Below are 19,317 nucleotides of genomic sequence, written 5' to 3' on the forward strand. Positions count from 1 at the left end.
CGCCGCCTGCCTGGCCCACCCAAGGTCAGATGTCCCACTCTCTCTGGTCACCGACGCATCCGACTATGCCGTCGGTGGTGTTGTGCAACAGCTCGTCAACAGCACCTGGCAGCCACTAGCATTCTTCAGCCGCACACTCTCTGCCGCTGAAAAGAAGTACCCCCCGTACGACAGAGAACTCCTCGGCATCTTTGCCTCCATCAAGAAATTCAGGTACCTCCTCGAAGGTCGCCAATTTCAGATTCTCACTGACCATAAACCCCTCACCTTCGCTTTCAGCAAAAACAAAGCCGACTGCTCTCCGCGCCAGCTCCACCATCTCGAGTTCATTGGCCAGTTCTCCACTGACATTCAGTTCATCAAGGGCACCGCTAACTTGGTGGCCGACGCCCTCTCCAGAATTGAGTCCATCTCGACCGCAGTCTCTTTTGAAGCCATGGCTGAAGCCCAAGCAGCTGACACAGACCTCCTCAAATTCCGTAAATTGCCAGATTCACCCCTCAAACTCGAGCAAAAACCCATCCCTAATTCTCCACACATGCTTTGGTGCGACACATCCTCAGGCGCTTCTCGCCCTTTCGTGCCACAAAAATTCAGAAAACAAGTTTTTGACTCCCTCCACAACTTGGCCCACCCAGGTGCAAAATCCACACTCCGCCTGGTCTCGGAAAAATTCCTCTGGCCCAACATGCGCCGCGACTGCCTCCTCTGGGCGCGCTCTTGCACCCCCTGCCAGTCCTCAAAAGTTACAAGACACACTAAGGCTCCTCTGATTCCGTTTCCAGAGTCAACAGAACGCTTCAAGGACGTGCACATCGACCTCGTCGGGCCACTCCCTGAAGTCGAGGGTTACAAGTACTGCCTCACAATGGTAGACAGATTCACACGCTGGCCAGAAGCCGTCCCACTCAAGCGCATTTCCGCCCTGGACGTCGTCACAGCCTTTCGTTCCAACTGGATCGCTCGCTACGGAGTCCCTGGAACTGTGGTATGCGACCAAGGCCGACAGTTCGAGTCTGACCTGTTTAAGAAATTCAGCAAAAATTTCGGTTTTGAAATTCACCATACTAATGCGTATCATCCGCAGGCAAATGGTATGGTTGAGCGCCTTCACCGCACCATGAAGGCGGCGCTCATGTGTCAGGAGCAAAACTGGATGGCCGCCCTGCCAATGGTCCTCCTCGGTCTCAGGTCTGTCTTCAAGGAAGATCTGCACACCACTCCCTCGCTCCTCGTCTACGGCGAAGAACTCCGGCTGCCCGGAACCTTTTTCGTACGACCCACTCCTCAGCAAGCTGCTGACCTCGCTGCCCAACTCCGCAGTCACTTCGCCACTCTCCTGCCCATTCCGGCTGCCCACCACGGCGGAAAAACATTCTTCGTCCACCCTGACTTGGCCACTGCCACTCACGTATTCCTGCGCACCGATGCTGTCCGCGGGGCCCTCGAGAAGCCGTACACTGGTCCCTATTCAGTGATCATGCGCAACGCCAAGTCCTTCGTGATCGAGGTTAAAGGTAAATCAAAAGTTGTTACAATCGACAGACTCAAACCTTGCTATCAGCACGCCGAGAAGGAACCAGTTCCGACAGCGCCAGCACCAGTCAAACGAGTGCGTTTCGACCTGCCAACAGCTCAGCAAACTCCGCAGCCTCCACCACCGCCACCAAGTCCTGTCCCGGACACCCCAGAAGCACCTCCGGACAGTCTGGACACTCCTCCAGTAGCACCCTTGCCTCCTACCTCAGCTCCAGGTACACCAGAGACACCTTCGGGCGCCTCTGAGGCAACACCAACAGAGTGGCCACCACTTGAGCCACCTGCAGAACTTCCTCCTCATTCCCAAAGACCAAGAAGTCCAGACTTGGACACCACAGGCGACCTCAGCCTCGACCTCTTCTTCAACTCACCCCCAGATCAACATCCGACACCACAAGTGCCTCCGAACACAGCCCAAACCCGAATCACTCGCACTGGCCGCTGCTCCAGATTGCCCGTTTGGACCAAGGACTACGTACTGTCCTGAGCACCTCCGGTGTCATAGGGGGGGCCCCTGTAGCGGTGCCGCGTGAGGGCGCGCACCTCACAGTAAAATCTCCCCCGAGACCCTCCTCGGACCACTCCTTCTTTCTCATGCCGGACACGAACGAGCAACACAAACAAATTCTCTCTGTCCGTCGCTATCTCAATTTATCCGACACCCACGCCTGGGGTAAGCCTTTAATTTACGATTTAGTCCCGAGTGTTAATTTTCCCCATTCAACGAGACATTGCGTTTGTCTGCAAGTGCCATACTCGAGTGACAATAACCAAGTACAAAATAACAAATTATTCCGAGTGCAGCCACCATGTGCCATTTACTTAATCTCGCGAATATCTCAATTTCTGAATTAATTTACTCAAATTACATGCACTGCATTATCCCTCAATTGTTCAATAACTCATTTCTCATTTAAATATGCAAATCTGTTTGATTTTATTTGCTCACATAGCAAGGCCACTGTCGGCCACACAACTCATTAATTATGCAAATTAGCATTCCATCACAATGTTCATTCTCAATTAAACAAATCACCAAATAGGTTTACTCAAACCACACCATATTAAATTCCTGATTAAAATAAAATATTTATTTTTATTATTGTGATATTGATTGTATCTATTTTTTACAGTTCGGATTAAACCTGAATCAAGAACTACTGTCGTTTCATTTCTCAAACGACCCTTCTGTGGCCCCAGCGCCACACCCTTTTAACCACTTGCCTTTTGCGCTGGGACGGCCTTGGTGTCAGTGGTGCCGGACTGGTCCGCCTCCGGACACCTACCAAGCCAACTTCCGGTTGCCGCAACACGTGGCCTTCACGCGGATGACTGTCCACGCCGTCTTCTCGCTTCCGACGGTTCCTCTTCGTCGTCCTCTCCTCCTTCCGCCGCTAAGTTCGCCTCGTCGCCAATTTGCTGTAGCTCGTACGGCCTTTGTAAAGGGCCTCAAATGTTCGAGGGCGGCCAGCGGCCGCTCTCCGGAAGGGAGAACGAGAGAGAGACGTGCGTTCAGTTCAAAGGGTAGAAAAGTTCTAATTTTATTTGGTTTGCAGTTGTACCAACTGTACAATATTTACATATGTATGTATTAACTTACCAACATCACAACAAAATTATTTATCAATTCTGCACATTGCGTAGACACATTGCTGACAAAACAAATTTAATGTTTCAATAATATTGAATAATTCCTCCCTAAAATGAATATGTAATTTGAACTATAAAAATTATGAAAGCATGAATATTTTATTTTCCATTCAAATCATTGAAAATTATATCGCGTTTCAAAATATTCTTCAAAATAATAATAAAACTGAAAATCTTAATTATAAAAAAAAAATGAATATGTGTATAAGATCTTTTAGGATGAGATTGAAAAAAGTTTTATAATTTTCTGAATTTCATAGAAATTATTTAATAAAAATAAAAGAGCCAAAATAAAATACACTAAATACATAACTTAAAATTTAAAATGAAATATTCCCAAGATTAAAGATATTTAAAATTTACAGGAATTTTATAGAAATATTAATTGTTCAAATTTAATCTCTTCTAATCGAATTAAGAAACAATTAATCAATGTAGCATAAAATATTTTGACAGAAGTTTAATAATTTTTATGCATGACTAAACCCTCGGAAGATTTTACCCTCGTGACTGTCCTGCAGATGTCAGCTGCTGCTAAAGCCCAATTAAGTGGATAGTGCATTTAAGAGAGGCGCATTATTTGATGGACTCTACCCGATGAGCCAATCAAATAACGATTTACTTAAAGCTTCTGATTAATACCACTTCACGGCGCTGTCCTCTGCGCTAAAATTTCATCGGACCGAAGCGACGACCTTGGAGACATTCGAATTTCGAATCTCGTGCACTCCTCTGCATACACCCCTAGGGTCGAAAGGTCTTATTCAGTCTTATTTCTGCTAGCTTTGCTACGCCTTCCTCAATTTGGGATTTTTTTCCGCTTTCCAGCGTTTCCAGCAGCCGCGGAGGAATTTCCGAATTCCGCGACCTGTCGTTCGCAATCTTCCCCAGTTGGGCACGACCCTGGACATTCGCCTGAGCCGCCAAAAGCCCTTATCGAGCAGGTATTTTGACGCATAATTTTCGCTCTGATTGCTGCACAAGGGCCCCCCTAAATTGGACCTCAAATCGAACTGACTTTGAGCAGCTTATCAGACTTTGAACAACCATGATTAATTTTCTTGTACGCAAACACGAGCGACCTCAATTTAAAAAAAGAATCGAAAGTGTTTGGAGAGTGTTCGCAATGTTTTCCAGTTTAATGTTTTTATTCTACTTTGAAAGAGAGGAACTGCATAACATTGAAATTCGTCCTCTTACACTCCTGACGTACACAACAAAAGGAAGAATATTTTCGCTAAAATTCGGTTAATTATAAATTTATTCCTTGAATTACGCGTCTTTGTATAAATTTTGCAATTTATTTTCTCTAGAACATCTGGAAAGTTTTTATCGGATTTTATAATTTGTGCGATGCCCTTCTCAATTGATTGCGCACGTAGAGAGATAAGATTGTTATAATTGGATTTGTTTGAAATTACAAGCGAGAGATTATGGTTTCGCAAATTCATTTTTAAATATTTCCACGACCAATAAAATTGTCAATATTAGTTATTGATCTTTGAGATTTGGACGTCAATATTAAATCGCACAGTTCAAGGCCATTTTCCCATGACATGTTTTTAATTTTTCTCGCGGTGAAAAAATGCGATTATTCACGCAATTTATGCTTGACAAGGAAAAATGTATATTTTATCTTTGTGCCGCTATGATAATAATTGAGTGTGTAAAATCCATAGGCCCCGATATGGTGATAAGCAGCAGCCAGTGAAGTTGCTTCCAGAGCAATGAGTGAATCGACGCCCCCTGATGTGGTCACTCCACCTGCCACAGGGTACTACCAGCTCAGCCTGACCAGTAATTAAATCGTTGATTGTTTCAGTCCATTTGCAATTGATTCAAAATTTCAGTCGACCGAGCTCAGCTGAGGCGAGTTACGTTTTTGAAACCCAACCCGTATGTGGAGCTCACCATCGACGATAAAAATGTCAGGAAAACAGAAGTGCTCAAATCCACTCATCAACCCAAATGGAACGAGGAGTTCACAATGTAAATTTTTAAAACTATATTTAAAAAAATTAATGAACAAATTTTTAAATTTACATACATAATATTAAAGAAAATTTTCAAAACTATAAAATTCGGTTCTTAAACATTAATTTGCTTTATATCATTTGGTACACATTTTAAATAAATTTTACAAAATATAAAATACATTATATAAAGAAAAAAATCTATTTTGATTTGCAGACTCGTGACGCCTTATTCTGTGCTGCGTTTCCGAGTGTTGGATCAAAATGAGTTTTGGAGGGACCGCTTGCTGGGCGAAAAGGTGACGCAGCTGTACGAGGTTCTGGCGCACTACAGCGGGCGCTGTGAGGACCTTCAGCTGACCCTTGACCTGCAGCACCACCAGTCGGGCAACGGCTTCACAAACTCGACCGCCGGCGAACTATTTGTCATGCTGAAGGGCCTCCGCGTTGACATGAACACCGTTCCACCCCCAGATCGTGCCGCCTCTGCCTCGGCAGTCCCTTCTGGGGATAGACCTGCGGAGAGCAGTTCGACGGCTCCGACGCCTCAGCCGAGGCAGAGGGCCACTATTTCTTACTTCCCCAGCTTACCCCCGAGCGAGCCTGCAAGGCCCAATGGCACTGAGGCGCCTCCAGCAGCAGAGGGGGACACGCCTCCAGCAGCTACGAATGCCGTGGCAGCCGCCTCCACCGTCGCTGCCACCTCCAGCATTGAAGACCCGCTGCCTCCAGGTTGGGAGATGAGATACGACATGTATGGAAGGAGGTAATCTCAATTTTCAGTTAATTAATTTTTTAACGTCATTTTTTTCTTTTTGTTTCATTTGTGCTTGAACAATTCATTCTTCACATAAGAAATACATTCTTCTATTCTTAATATAAAGTCCAGTATAAATATTTGTGGATAAAATGAAACAATCTACTCCTTTTCGAATTTATAATTTGTATTTTTTTGCTTTTCTACTATCAGATATTATGTGGACCACAACACGAGATCTACGTCTTGGGAGCGTCCTCAGGCTCTGCCATCTGGCTGGGAGCTGAGACGAGACCCCAGAGGTCGAGTCTACTATGTTGACCACAACACTCGCACTACCACTTGGCAGCGGCCAAGCACTGAGCGCCTGCAGCACTTCCAGCACTGGCAGGGCGAGCGCGCCCACGTCATTCAGCAGGGCAACCAGCGCTTCCTCTACCCAAATGTGATTTAGATTTTGATTTATGAGCTTATGTACTAATGATTGTTTTTTCAGAATGTGTCTAATGGAATCACTAGCAATAATAGCACCCCTGTGGCGGGAACAAGTGCTGCTGGAGCGGCGACAGCGGCTCCGAAACCTGATGACGACGAAGCAACCCTGGGCCCTCTCCCTGCTGGCTGGGAAAAGAGGGTCCAGCCTGATGGAAGGCTGTACTTTGTCAACCACAAAAACAGGACTACGCAATGGGAAGATCCTAGAACTCAAGGGTAAGTTTATTCCAATTGACAGAATTGGCAATTATTATAATTTAAATTTGTCTCTTTCAATTTGAATTTATAAATAGTTCAAAATTTCAAACCTCAATATTTCAGGCTAGAAATTAGTGCTAACGAGCCACCTTTGCCTGACGGCTGGGAAATCCGCCTGACCGAAGACGGAGTTCGTTACTTTGTTGACCACAACTCGAGGTCAACCACTTTCCAAGATCCTCGTCCGGGAGCACCCAAAGGGTATTTTACTAATCCATTTATCCAATTTTTTTTATAAATAAAATTTTGCCAGGCCCAACGGTGTTTACGGAGTGCCGAGGGCGTACGAGCGGTCATTCCGATGGAAGCTAAGTCAGTTCCGGTACTTGTGCCAGAGCAATGTCATGCCGTCCCATATCAAAATCACAATGACGAGAGCAACGCTATTCGAAGATTCGTACCATCAGATCATGCGTCTGCCGGCGTACGAGCTGCGACGGCGCCTCTACATCATCTTCCGCGGGGAGGAGGGCCTTGACTATGGAGGCGTCTCCAGGGAGTGGTTCTTCTTGTTGTCCCACGAGGTGCTCAACCCTATGTACTGTCTCTTCGAGTATGCCAACAAAAACAACTACAGCCTCCAAATCAACCCCGCCTCCTACGTCAACCCCGACCACCTGCAGTACTTCAAGTTCATTGGCAGATTTATCGCAATGGTGAGGAAGTTTTTTAAAATATGAATGAGATTTTGATTGGGAGAAATTCCAGGCTCTGTATCACGGTCGGTTTATCTACTCTGGATTCACAATGCCCTTCTACAAGAGGATGTTAAACAAAAAGCTCACAATGAAGGACATCGAGACGATCGACCCCGAGTTTTACAATTCCTTAGTGTGGTTGAGAGATAACAGCATAGAGGAGTGCGGCCTGGAGTTGTACTTCAGCGTCGACTTTGAAGTTCTGGGCCAAGTTCTGCATCACGAACTAAAGGATAACGGCGACAAAGTCAAAGTCACAGACGAAAACAAGGAAGAATACATGAGGTTTTATTTGATATTTCAAATCTTGCCAAATTCTTGACTTAAAAATTTCAGCCTGATGACAAACTGGCGCATGACGAGAGGTGTTGAGGAACAAACCAAGGCCTTTTTGGATGGCTTCAACGAAGTGGTGCCACTCGAGTGGCTCAAGTACTTTGACGAGCGAGAACTGGAGCTGATGCTGTGCGGAATGCAAGAGGTTGATGTCGATGACTGGCAGAGACACTCCATTTATAGGCACTACACCAAAAACAGCAAGCAGGTTCTTTGGTTCTGGCAGGTTGGTACCTTTGTAATAATTTTTTTCTCCAATGACAAATTTATCATTTTCTTTCATTAATTTAATTTGTATATTTTTTGCTGAATTTCAGTTTGTTCGAACAACTGACAATGAAAAGAGGGCCAGATTACTTCAGTTTGTGACTGGAACGTGCCGAGTTCCTGTGGGTGGATTTGCTGAGCTAATGGGTACTATTTGTCAAAATTTTCCTCAGATATTTCTTAATCTTTGATTTTGTTTTTCAAAATTCAGGAAGCAACGGTCCGCAACGCTTTTGCATCGAGAAGGTAGGCAAAGAAACTTGGCTTCCAAGGTCCCACACCTGCTTCAACCGACTGGATCTGCCACCTTACAAGAGCTATGAACAGCTCGTAGAAAAATTGAACTTTGCCATCGAAGAAACCGAAGGGTTCGGCCAGGAGTGAAGTGAGATGCATTCTGGAATAGCTAATGAAAGAAAGGGTTTTTCTGAGAAGTGGCGTATTTATAATTTGGGGGCTGTGTCAATGAAATCTGTATCTGGGCAAAGTAAAACTACTGTATAAAGATTAGTTAACTATTATCGCAGTTGTATTTTAAGTCTGTTTTGTATGCAGATTATTGTTCATAATTGTTTTGCAGCATTCCAAGTTTCCACTGTGCAAAAAATCTGATCCACGGAATTCGCAGGTTTATTAGATTTCAATTTAAATGTTTAATTAATTTAGTTCTATTGCTTTTTAGCGCAAATATATTTCATATTCCGAAAAAAGATAAATTTAATTTTCTATTTGCGAATTACGTGGATTTATTTTTATCAAAATTGGAGGCAAGAGATGATGTACATGTTTATTCGTTAGCCTCTTGCTTCCTGCTGTTGTTATTTTCTCCCAAATTATTATTATTTTATGGATATAATATTATTAACCAGCCAAAAATCCTTCAAAATCTTGTTTGACGTTCCCCAGAGTCCTTACAGAAATTGAAATGGGGTTCCATGTAGCTTCAAAGTAGCAAAAAAATGAGTTTTTGGAGGGAGGGTTGTTTTTCTCTGAATTTGCAATAATGTCAATTTTGTCAGATTAGACTCACACACCCTGGAGAAGAATATTGATTAAATTAAAGATTTTATCATAATTATTTAAATGTTGTTTATTTCTGTTATCATATGTAACTTTTATTATTTGTCCACATTTTCGGTGGTTTTAGGATATAAATTAATTTTACACCTTTTTTCTGGGATCATAATTATGCAGATGTCGCGCGGAACTCTATTATAAATTATCCCCACCGGCCGCACTCCCCGAACCCAATATAGAGGCATAAATAATTTTTCTCTTCATACTCGCATTTCTTGTCATTGCCAGCAATAAGCAAGACTCAACAAGGATGAACTGCAAAGTTAGAATCTGTCTTCTCCCTGTCGTCACCAGCCGTCGATGTAGCTGCTGTTATTCGTTGCAGGCTATAAAACAAGCATAAACTCGTTGAATGCTGAGTGCTGAGCTGAATATGTATCAACGCGCAGAAGCCGCAGATGAAAGAATTTCCAATTCTCTTTACTCTTTTATAGTTCTCAACTCAATTTTACGCTGCTGGTCTGCTGTTTCATAAATTTATGTAGTGCTGCTTATTTCTGATGAACATATATTAGCCATGGCCGACAAAGTAGAACAACTTGAAAGAGAAGTGTCCAATCTGAAACTAGCTGAAAATAAGGAGCAGGATCAAAAAACTGAGGCCTGCATTCCCATAGAGGGGACGTGCCTCGTGACATGATCAAGCATCCTCTGCAGAACTCGTGGACGCTCTGGGAGCATTTAAACGTCCGTACTAAGTCCTGGGAGGAAAATCTGGTTGAGATTTTCAGTATCGAGACTGTCGAGGACTTTTGGACGTAAGGCATTTGTCGGTTTTATACATTTTATCAATTATGTTGTGTATCTCACATTCCACATTCGCCGTCGCTTTTAATCGGTCGACATGCGATTTTTAAAACACAAATTAATATTTAGAATGTGTAAATTTTCCAGGAAGCATCATATAATTAAAGATAAGCAATTTTAAGTATGCTTAATAAAATTGGCAAATTATAAAAGGGAAGTATATACTTCCTTATAATTTCAGCGGAAAAATTAATGTCAATTTTTTTTAACAGGATGGTAAATCACATCACGCCAGCTAGTAAGCTGAAGATTGGCACTGGCTACTTGCTCTTCAAAAAGGGCATCCCACCCATGTGGGAACACCCTGCCAACAAGAACGGCGGCCGCTGGTTCGTGTCGTTTGAGAAGAAGAAACGCCGCCTTGAACTTTTGACAATTGCTGGCTTGAAGTGGTCTGTACCACTGTCCATTTCATAACAAAAAATAAATTCCTAACATATTTATGTATTATATTTGGCCTGAAGATGCAGATGCTGTGCAAGATTGGTGAAGGTGCGGAGGCCTTTGGCGAGTACAGTGATGAGGTCAACGGCGCTGTTTTGAACTTGACACCGGGAAGGGTGACAAAATCGGCATCTGGACTGCTGATAGCACTCGCACCACCTGCATTATGGAGATTGGGTATACAATAATTTGCACCCTTTGCAATCTATTATTCTATATTGAATTTACAAAAGATTATTTTTTTGAATTAATTTTTTTCCTTTTAACAGTTTTTGTAATGCTATAGCATTACAAAAACTTCTTATAAGGAACTCAAAAATGATTACTTTCAATATGCTTTTATTCCAAATGATTCCAAATATAATTATTAAATTTATTTACCTGCGCACATTTTTTTATGATTGCAGAAAACGCATTATGTCGTCCCTGCTGGGCGCCACAACCAATGTTCCGATCAAATATCAGCGGCTCTGTGACCTGAACGAGCGCCCAGAGAACAGAAACTTGTACCAGCTTTAGAGACAATATTGCGCTTTTAAAAGGACTTTGGGAGGATGAAATGATTTGTAGCAAAATTTTCAAAGTATGTCGAAAGTCATAACTTAAATGAATTTGATTTGAAAGCCTATTTCATGAAATAAAACAAAAAGTTTAAGAGTACTGCGACTTTCAGTTGTTTGAGTTATGCAATTTAGGTGACCTGAATGAGTTTCTTGTTAGCAACGCGTCAAAGTTAAATTGAGAGCTGCTGAATTTATAGTGGAAATAAATCAATTAACTGAACCTGCACCAGATGCAGGGAAAATTTAGAGAAAATGTATTAATTTTTATTAGTTTCTTTTGCGGCTTTTGTTGCAGTTGTCCAATTCCAAGGTCCGAGCCTATATAAGTGCATTATTGGTTTCATTCCCAATTCACAAATTTCATTTTTATGCATATAAAAATCAATTGATGAATAATTATGTGGTTTTCATTTCTTGCAGTTTGACTCTCTCATGCTGTTATAAATTTCTTCTATATTTTGCAAAAACTCGCCTTTATTGATTAAATTCTTATATTGTGCAAATTATATTAAAAATTTTGAAGGACAATAATTAAAATTGTCATTAGTAATGAGCCAAAAAATAAGAATCTTGTCGTTAGAAAATAAAATCAAAATTAAATGTCATCTGCACTAATTTCTGATGAATTGTTTATAAGGCAAGTAGTCTGACTGAGAATTAGAAACTTTAAGGTTATCGACCTAAAAATTACTTTATCAGAAAAATGACGTTAATACAAGAAAAATACATTAAATTTGTATTCTTTTGGTCGATGACAGTGTGATATAATCAATTAGTAATTAACACTAATTAACTTCAGCTGCACACCTCCCTAGTGATATATAAACGGCTCTTAATGCTGGGTTCCTTTAGTGTTTCTCTCTTTTCACACAAGAAACAACAAGAAGATGGACTTGTCGGTTGCTTAGGGGCTGCTGCTGATGGCCGTGATCGGGACGCATTCTTACGTCTCGGACGAGGACAATCTGACCATCAAGAGACTTCACAACCTGGCGAGGAAGAATACCGACCCCGAGGCGGCCAACATGCAATACATGGCAAGTAAAAACTTGGAGTAGAAAAACGCCAGAAGTATAAATGTTTATTTTTTACTTCAAAAAATAATAAACATGTTAATTAACTTCAAATTTCGATCCAAATTCAAAGGTAAGGTAATTAGCGGATTGTAAGGAAAACCAAAAAATTTTCTTTTTAAATAAATAAAGGATTTTGCCATAGGCCATGCATTATTATATATTATATTATATAGTCAAACCCAAAACAAGTTTTCAAGAAAGGGAGATCATCGCGTTTAACTGCATTTGAAAGGAATTCTACTGGCACAAACACTTCATGCCAGCTTCATGCAATGAATAAAATAGTTGGATTTTTTTAATCTTTTGATTAAAGTTTGTTCGATTCATTAATTTTTCAGTATTACCATGAAGGAGCAGCGGCCGTGGCCCAAAATTGGGCAAACGCGTGCAAACGCCTGGTGCACAACAAACCGCAAGTCAAGGGATTCAAAAGCTGCGGCCAAAATCTCTACGTGTCCAGCGCGAAGGTTCCTTGGTAAGCGAGTCAAGCTGGAATTGTGGTGATTAAAGGTTTTTTGAAAATTTCACATAAAATATTTTTGCAACGCATTACTCCTGCTGCTTGTTACGTACGTCTCGTTAAATTAAATCATTCTAGAATTATTTTTCCTTATAAATTTTAAAATTCATCATTCACAGCAATTAAAAAAAATATATATAAATACGTAATTGTTATGACCAGCAAAAATTTGATTTGAGTTTAAAAAAATCATATGTGATAAATTTTGAAAAAAAAAGGGAGAAGGCCGTGAAGCGTTGGTGGGAAGAGGTACAGGACTTCACTTTTGGCGGGAGTAACAACTTTGCTGCCACCGGCCACTACTCGCAAATGGTTTGGGCGAAAAGCAACCAGGTTGGCTGCGGGTACGCCAAGTGCTCGGACAGGAAGGGCGTCTTCCACAACTACGTCTGCAACTACTGTCCGGCGTGAGTCCCTTTTCTAATTATATAAAAGAAATTTTCAAAAATAATTCACTCTCGATGCAGCGGCAACCTGAGAGGCTTCCAGAACCGCCCATACGAGGTTGGGACACTTTGTGACCGCTGCCCTGACAGGTGCCACAACGGCCTCTGCTACTAGCATATAATTAAAAAACATTTCATAAATGAATTAATATACTAGAATGACTAGAATTAATAAATTTGGATTTTTCACAATAAATTAGCCTTTGATTTTTTTTTTTAAATCATAGTAAGAAATTTTTTATTTAAAAAAAATTTGTTTGAAAATATTAGAAAAAATTTCGATTAAAAATTCCATAAACTTGAACACATAGAAGAGAAATGAAAATAATTTTTGGTGATTGATGTTTATTAATACCAATGGAAAAGGACACAAATCAAACACAAATCGATCACGTAATTAAGAAAATTTGTTTGAACAAGTTGGATGAGGTGGTCATGAAAATTGCAGAAAGTTGATCAACTTATGCAGCGTATACATTCATTGATTCATTTTAGGCAACAATAAGTTCAGTGATAAAATAACACGCATATATACATGAATGAAGGAGTAAAATATATCAAATTATTCTTATAAAATAAGAGTTTTAATATTTTAATTAAGTTAAAATCAGGTTACAATTATACTGATTTAAAAATAATCATTTTAAAACACTCATTGAATTAAATCACAATAATAATTATTTTCTAAATAAATTTCACAATTCAATCATTAAAATAAAAATCATATGAGATTAAATTTAAAAGGATTTTGAGACTAAACTGATACCGGTCGATCTCAAACGCGCGGTACGTCGCACGTCGGATCAGTTTTCAACTGAAATAAATATTAAATATTTAAGTATATGTGATTCCAAATTAAGTAATATATTATAAATCAAAAAATTTACTCTCCCAAAATGTGATCAGCTTAATTTGTATAAAAAAAATTGAAAATTCAACAGCCTATAGTGTTCACAGCCGTTGATGCTATTTCAAGAGTAAATTTAATCGAATATTTTGTCAATGTTATTGAGAGTAGGGATGTCGTGACACTCGGCCACTGAGCGCCACGACAGAGAGATTTCTGCTTTCTTTCTCTCTGCCGTATTCCCATAGAGGGGCCTTAATGTGTCCGAAATAATCGTGTCCGAAAGTTTTTTCTGGAATTTGTCCGAAAACTTTCATCCGAAAATTTGATCCGAAGTTAAAAATATAATATGTCCGAAAAACTTTTATCCGAACCATAATTTGTCCGAATATCTTTCCTCCGAATCTTAATTTTTCCGAAAAAACTTTCTCCGAAGTAATACTGTAGTTAGTCTCCCTTAAAAGCACCAGAAACATGCGCACTCCTTTCCGCGCACTCCCACCTGCTCCCTGGCCAGCCGCTGGTTATGGGTTGGTTATGGGTTTGTTTTGTGTTGGTTTGAGGTGAGTGAGACTGTAAATACAAAATGTCGAAAAACATAAAAAGGAAGTTCTTCTTCACAATGGATTCCTGCTGCATATCAACAGATCAGTGAAAACCCCGAAGTCGACAACAAAGTACCTGTAGTGCTCCAAATATCCTTCATGTACAGCGAGAGGCAAAAAGGTTGATGATGGTGAACCGCAGAGTGCTATCGATTAGACACAACCACAAGCATAGGACTAATAACAGCTTAGAGTCTTTCCACAAAAAGCTAATAGGGATTGTGAAGACTGCCCATCCAGGAATTTGGCCATACATTGCGGCACTGAAGGCATTGACAATGAAAGCACTCTCTGATTTGGAATCATTAAACGTTGCCTGCAAGGACAAGAAAACTTAAATACTTTCACCAAGACAGATTCATCAAGGAACAAACAAACAGACTTGCTGACGGGAGCATTAGCATCAGGCTTTTCCTGGAGAGGATTTCATACAGAATGTACGATCCTTTGAGGGTTGCAGAAAGACAGGAATTTATATCTATTTATTTATATATAACTTAAACATTTTTTTTAATTTTAACAAAACCCAGTCCAACATCAGAGGTCAAAGCGGCGTCAGGACAACCAGCACGACTCTGACTCGGACTAGAGACCCTTGAACCTCGACTGAATCTGGAACTCTGTGACAAACGTTATTTTTAACGGGCTGTGAATTAAATTAATAAGAATACTATACATTACCATACTACTCAATTTCGGACAGTTTCATTTCGGATGAACCATTTTTCGGAGAAAAAAAATTCGGATGAAGTATTTTCGGAGAAAATTTTGAAAAAATTCGGACAAAAATATTTCGGACACATTATTTTCGGACACTTTATTTTTCCGGATTCGGACACAATTATTTCGGACATATTATGGGCCCCCTTCCCTTAGACTCGGGGTCACGGTAATTAATAAAAGCACGGGTGGTTACTTTTAAATGTAGGATTAAATCTATTGTAATTTAAACTGGCAAGTACAACTTGGCGATCGGAATAAACTGCGAGGCGCAATTAAAGTTAACTGGGATACAAATAATGGACAGAGCAATACCCCCCCCAATTATGAAGCGCGCGGCGCACACACGGGTGTGTTTGCCGGCCGGTGGCTCGCGAGCGTCTCCTCCTTCTCTTGCGGGCGGGTTGCTGCTGCTGCGTGCTGTCGTTCAGGGTGCCACCTTCAGGGCGCGAAAAGTAATTGCTCTGTGAGGGAACCCAAAAGGCGGCAATGGCACATTTAAAATTTAAACCTTTATTCAAAGGTTGTGGACAGTAGTTCCACAACAGTGCCCCGCTGAAAAAAACAGATGCGCCCTCGCATCTCTAAGCAAAATGGTTTAAATTTTAACTCGGAACAACATTTTTTTTTCATTTACAAATTTTCCACTGAGTCCTGCTAGAACACAATTCTCTGGTGTACTGAGGGTGCTCAAGTTCATGGCAGGGCTGTGGACAGTTGAACAAGTATTTTAATTCAAACCAGCAAAATAACATGCACATTTTTAATTAATTTTTCTTTTTTTTTTACAACAAAAGAAACGTAACTTTTGTTTATACTGCTACCGTGGCGGTGCTCGGGGCACCTGGTACTGCATGGGCGGCTGGCGGCCTCTCTGGTGGAGTTCTCCAGTTCTCCGAACTGATAAGGCGCCTTTTGCTCTGGTCGGCGCAAGGGGCTGGCTGGCTACTCAGGGGCGGACTGGTCTGCCCCGCTGAAGTTTCCTGCCAAGGCTGCCCGGCTGAAGACATCAGCCTGGGCTCCGTGTTTTCAAGGCTGGAGCGCCAGTTTGATGATTTGATAGGCGGCGATACAGGACGTTTTCTTCTTCGAGTCCTGAGTGGTGGCGCCGCGCATTCTGTTCTCCGAGGGACGCACTCGAGTGTGTGCGCGCCTCCTGATTGAGGGAAGGCGCCGGCTCGCGCCGGGCTTCCTGGTACTCGACCAACGGACACGAGGACCGACTGGGCGACTGACCGGACGGTGTCCAGCTGTCCACCTGTCTTTGCCGCAGCGTGCGCATCGGGTTCTTTCCCGCCTTCTCCCTTCTGACGGACAGCAAAGGGCTCTCTGCTGACCTGGTCCTTGGGCTTCATTTCGGGTTCAAAGGTGGCTGTGGGCTGAAACTGACCAACATTAGTCTCCAAAACAACACCACCCCATTGGAATGCAAGCACTCCATCCCTGAATCCAAAATGAGCATCTGTCCCAATTAAGAAATCTAGTCCCAACTGACATTGAGCAGAATTTTCTGCTTCGACTACGAGGAATTTCAAATTCAGATTTTCACCCAAGACTTTAAATTCCGACTGACAAAAGCCAATTAGAGGAAAGTTGATATGATTAATCTGAAGGCTTTGAGGCAGGCTGAAATGGACGCGCAAATTCAGAATTTTTGCAACGTCGGCAGAAATGAAGGAAATGGGTGAATTGAAATTCACTGAGAATGGAACTTGAAATTTTTGAAATTGAACCCAAAGAATTCCTCCAGGGCAGGCGGAAGGTTGGCTCGGAGTGGAAGACTGACTGGAGCAGTCGCCACTAGTTTCGCCTCCCTGCGTCGGAGATGTGTCCAGTTGGCCCCCTTCTCTCTGCCGTATTCCCTTAGACTCGGGGTCGCGGTAATTAATAAAAGCACGGGTGGTTACTTTTAAGTGTAGGATTAAATCTATTGTAATTTAAACTGGCAAGTACAACTTGGCGATCGGAATAAACTGCGAGGCGCAATTAAAGTTAACTGGGATACAAATAATGGACAGAGCGATACCCCCCCAATTATGAAGCGCGCGGCGCACACACGGGTGTGTTTGCCGGCCGGTGGCTCGCGAGCGTCTCCTCCTTCTCTTGCGGGCGGGTTGCTGCTGCTGCGTGCTGTCGTTCAGGGTGCCACCTTCAGGGCGCGAAAAGTAATTGCTCTGTGAGGGAACCCAAAAGGCGGCAATGGCACATTTAAAATTTAAACCTTTATTCAAAGGTTGTGGACAGTAGTTCCACAACAGTGCCCCGCTGAAAAAAACAGATGCGCCCTCGCATCTCTAAGCAAAATGGTTTAAATTTTAACTCGGAACAACATTTTTTTTTTTCATTTACAAATTTTCCACTGAGTCCTGCTAGAACACAATTCTCTGGTGTACTGAGGGTGCTCAAGTTCATGGCAGGGCTGTGGACAGTTGAACAAGTATTTTAATTCAAACCAGCAAAATAACATGCACATTTTTAATTAATTTTTCTTTTTTTTTTTACAACAAAAGAAACGTAACTTTTGTTTATACTGCTACCGTGGCGGTGCTCGGGGCACCTGGTACTGCATGGGCGGCTGGCGGCCTCTCTGGTGGAGTTCTCCAGTTCTCCGAACTGATAAGGCGCCTTTTGCTCTGGTCGGCGCAAGGGGCTGGCTGGCTACTCAGGGGCGGACTGGTCTGCCCCGCTGAAGTTTCCTGCCAAGGCTGCCCCGCTGAAGACGTCAGCCTGGGCTCCGTGTTTTCAAGGCTGGAGCGCCAGTTTGATGATTTGATAGGCGGCGATACAGGACGTTTTCTTCTTCGAGTCCTGCGTGGTGGCGCCGCGCATTCTGTTCTCCGAGGGACGCACTCGAGTGTGTGCGCGCCTCCTGATTGAGGGAAGGCGCCGGCTCGCGCCGGGCTTCCTGGTACTCGACCAACGGACACGAGGACCGACTGGGCGACTGACCGGACGGTGTCCAGCTGTCCACCTGTCTTTGCCGCAGCGTGCGCATCGGGTTCTTTCCCGCCTTCTCCCTTCTGACGGACAGCAAAGGGCTCTCTGCTGACCTGGTCCTCGGGCTTCATTTCGGGTTCAAAGGTGGCTGTGGGCTGAAACTGACCAACATTAGTCTCCAAAACAACACCACCCCATTGGAATGCAAGCACTCCATCCCTGAATCCAAAATGAGCATCTGTCCCAATTAAGAAATCTTGTCCCAACTGACATTGAGCAGAATTTTCTGCTTCGACTACGAGGAATTTCAAATGCAGATTTTCACCCAAGACTTTAAATTCCGACTGACAAAAGCCAATTAGAGGAAAGTTGATATGATTAATCTGAAGGCTTTGAGGCAGGCTGAAATGGACGCGCAAATTCAGAATTTTTGCAACGTCGGCAGAAATGAAGGAAACGGGTGAATTGAAATTCACTGAGAATGGAACTTGAAATTTTTGAAATTGAACCCAAAGAATTCCTCCAGGGCAGGCGGAAGGTTGGCTCGGAGTGGAAGACTGACTGGAGCAGTCGCCACTAGTTTCGCCTCCCTGCGTCGGAGATGTGTCCAGTTGGCCCCCTTCTCTCTGCCGTATTCCCTTAGACTCGGGGTCGCGGTAATTAATAAAAGCACGGGTGGTTACTTTTAAGTGTAGGATTAAATCTATTGTAATTTAAACTGGCAAGTACAACTTGGCGATCGGAATAAACTGCGAGGCGCAATTAAAGTTAACTGGGATACAAATAATGGACAGAGCGATACCCCCCCAATTATGAAGCGCGCGGCGCACACACGGGTGTGTTTGCCGGCCGGTGGCTCGCGAGCGTCTCCTCCTTCTCTTGCGGGCGGGTTGCTGCTGCTGCGTGCTGTCGTTCAGGGTGCCACCTTCAGGGCGCGAAAAGTAATTGCTCTGTGAGGGAACCCAAAAGGCGGCAATGGCACATTTAAAATTTAAACCTTTATTCAAAGGTTGTGGACAGTAGTTCCACAACAGTGCCCCGCTGAAAAAAACAGATGCGCCCTCGCATCTCTAAGCAAAATGGTTTAAATTTTAACTCGGAACAACATTTTTTTTTTTCATTTACAAATTTTCCACTGAGTCCTGCTAGAACACAATTCTCTGGTGTACTGAGGGTGCTCAAGTTCATGGCAGGGCTGTGGACAGTTGAACAAGTATTTTAATTCAAACCAGCAAAATAACATGCACATTTTTAATTAATTTTTCTTTTTTTTTTTTACAACAAAAGAAACGTAACTTTTGT

The 19,317-nt window shown here is 42.5% G+C and overlaps 3 protein-coding genes across 3 annotated transcripts; all 3 read left to right on the forward strand.

Annotated features, from left to right (window-relative positions):
• Positions 1-3,952: 3,952 nt before the first annotated feature.
• Positions 3,953-9,057, forward strand: LOC132195989 (E3 ubiquitin-protein ligase Su(dx)). Its single transcript, XM_059618345.1, has 12 exons — positions 3,953-4,133; positions 4,869-4,986; positions 5,040-5,178; positions 5,380-5,928; positions 6,133-6,364; positions 6,416-6,630; positions 6,736-6,873; positions 6,926-7,328; positions 7,381-7,655; positions 7,707-7,932; positions 8,024-8,120; positions 8,185-9,057. Exons 2-12 carry the CDS (start codon positions 4,917-4,919, stop codon positions 8,355-8,357), a joined length of 2,517 nt encoding a protein of 838 aa, XP_059474328.1. The 5' UTR covers positions 3,953-4,133; positions 4,869-4,916; the 3' UTR covers positions 8,358-9,057.
• Positions 9,058-9,451: 394 nt separating this feature from the next.
• Positions 9,452-11,157, forward strand: LOC132195990 (eukaryotic translation initiation factor 4E1-like). Its single transcript, XM_059618346.1, has 4 exons — positions 9,452-9,808; positions 10,070-10,249; positions 10,322-10,478; positions 10,709-11,157. Coding segments are annotated over exons 1-3 (303 nt in total). The 5' UTR covers positions 9,452-9,686; the 3' UTR covers positions 10,323-10,478; positions 10,709-11,157.
• LOC132196175 (cysteine-rich secretory protein 2-like) lies at positions 10,322-13,021 on the forward strand. The gene is made up of 5 exons (XM_059618642.1): positions 10,322-10,417; positions 11,773-11,901; positions 12,279-12,415; positions 12,679-12,867; positions 12,928-13,021. Exons 1-5 carry the CDS (start codon positions 10,322-10,324, stop codon positions 13,019-13,021), a joined length of 645 nt encoding a protein of 214 aa, XP_059474625.1.
• Positions 13,022-19,317: the final 6,296 nt, after the last annotated feature.

Source organism: Neocloeon triangulifer, unplaced genomic scaffold (genome assembly GCF_031216515.1).
Source record: "Neocloeon triangulifer isolate White Clay Creek 2 clone unplaced genomic scaffold, ASM3121651v1 ptg000011l, whole genome shotgun sequence".
In the NCBI taxonomy this organism is placed as follows: domain Eukaryota; kingdom Metazoa; phylum Arthropoda; class Insecta; order Ephemeroptera; family Baetidae; genus Neocloeon; species Neocloeon triangulifer.

Coding starts and splice junctions, on each gene's coding strand:
- LOC132195990 (XM_059618346.1), top strand. CDS start 9,687: ATGATCAAGCATCCTCTGCAGAACTCGTGGACGCTCTGGGAGCATTTA. Junction 9,809..10,069: donor ACTGTCGAGGACTTTTGGAC/GTAAGGCATTTG, acceptor TTTTTTTAACAG/GATGGTAAATCACATCACGC.
- LOC132195989 (XM_059618345.1), top strand. CDS start 4,917: ATGAGTGAATCGACGCCCCCTGATGTGGTCACTCCACCTGCCACAGGG. Junction 6,631..6,735: donor GAAGATCCTAGAACTCAAGG/GTAAGTTTATTC, acceptor TCAATATTTCAG/GCTAGAAATTAGTGCTAACG. Junction 7,329..7,380: donor TTGGCAGATTTATCGCAATG/GTGAGGAAGTTT, acceptor GAGAAATTCCAG/GCTCTGTATCACGGTCGGTT.
- LOC132196175 (XM_059618642.1), top strand. CDS start 10,322: ATGCAGATGCTGTGCAAGATTGGTGAAGGTGCGGAGGCCTTTGGCGAG. Junction 10,418..11,772: donor TGAACTTGACACCGGGAAGG/GTGACAAAATCG, acceptor TCGGTTGCTTAG/GGGCTGCTGCTGATGGCCGT. Junction 11,902..12,278: donor CGGCCAACATGCAATACATG/GCAAGTAAAAAC, acceptor TTAATTTTTCAG/TATTACCATGAAGGAGCAGC.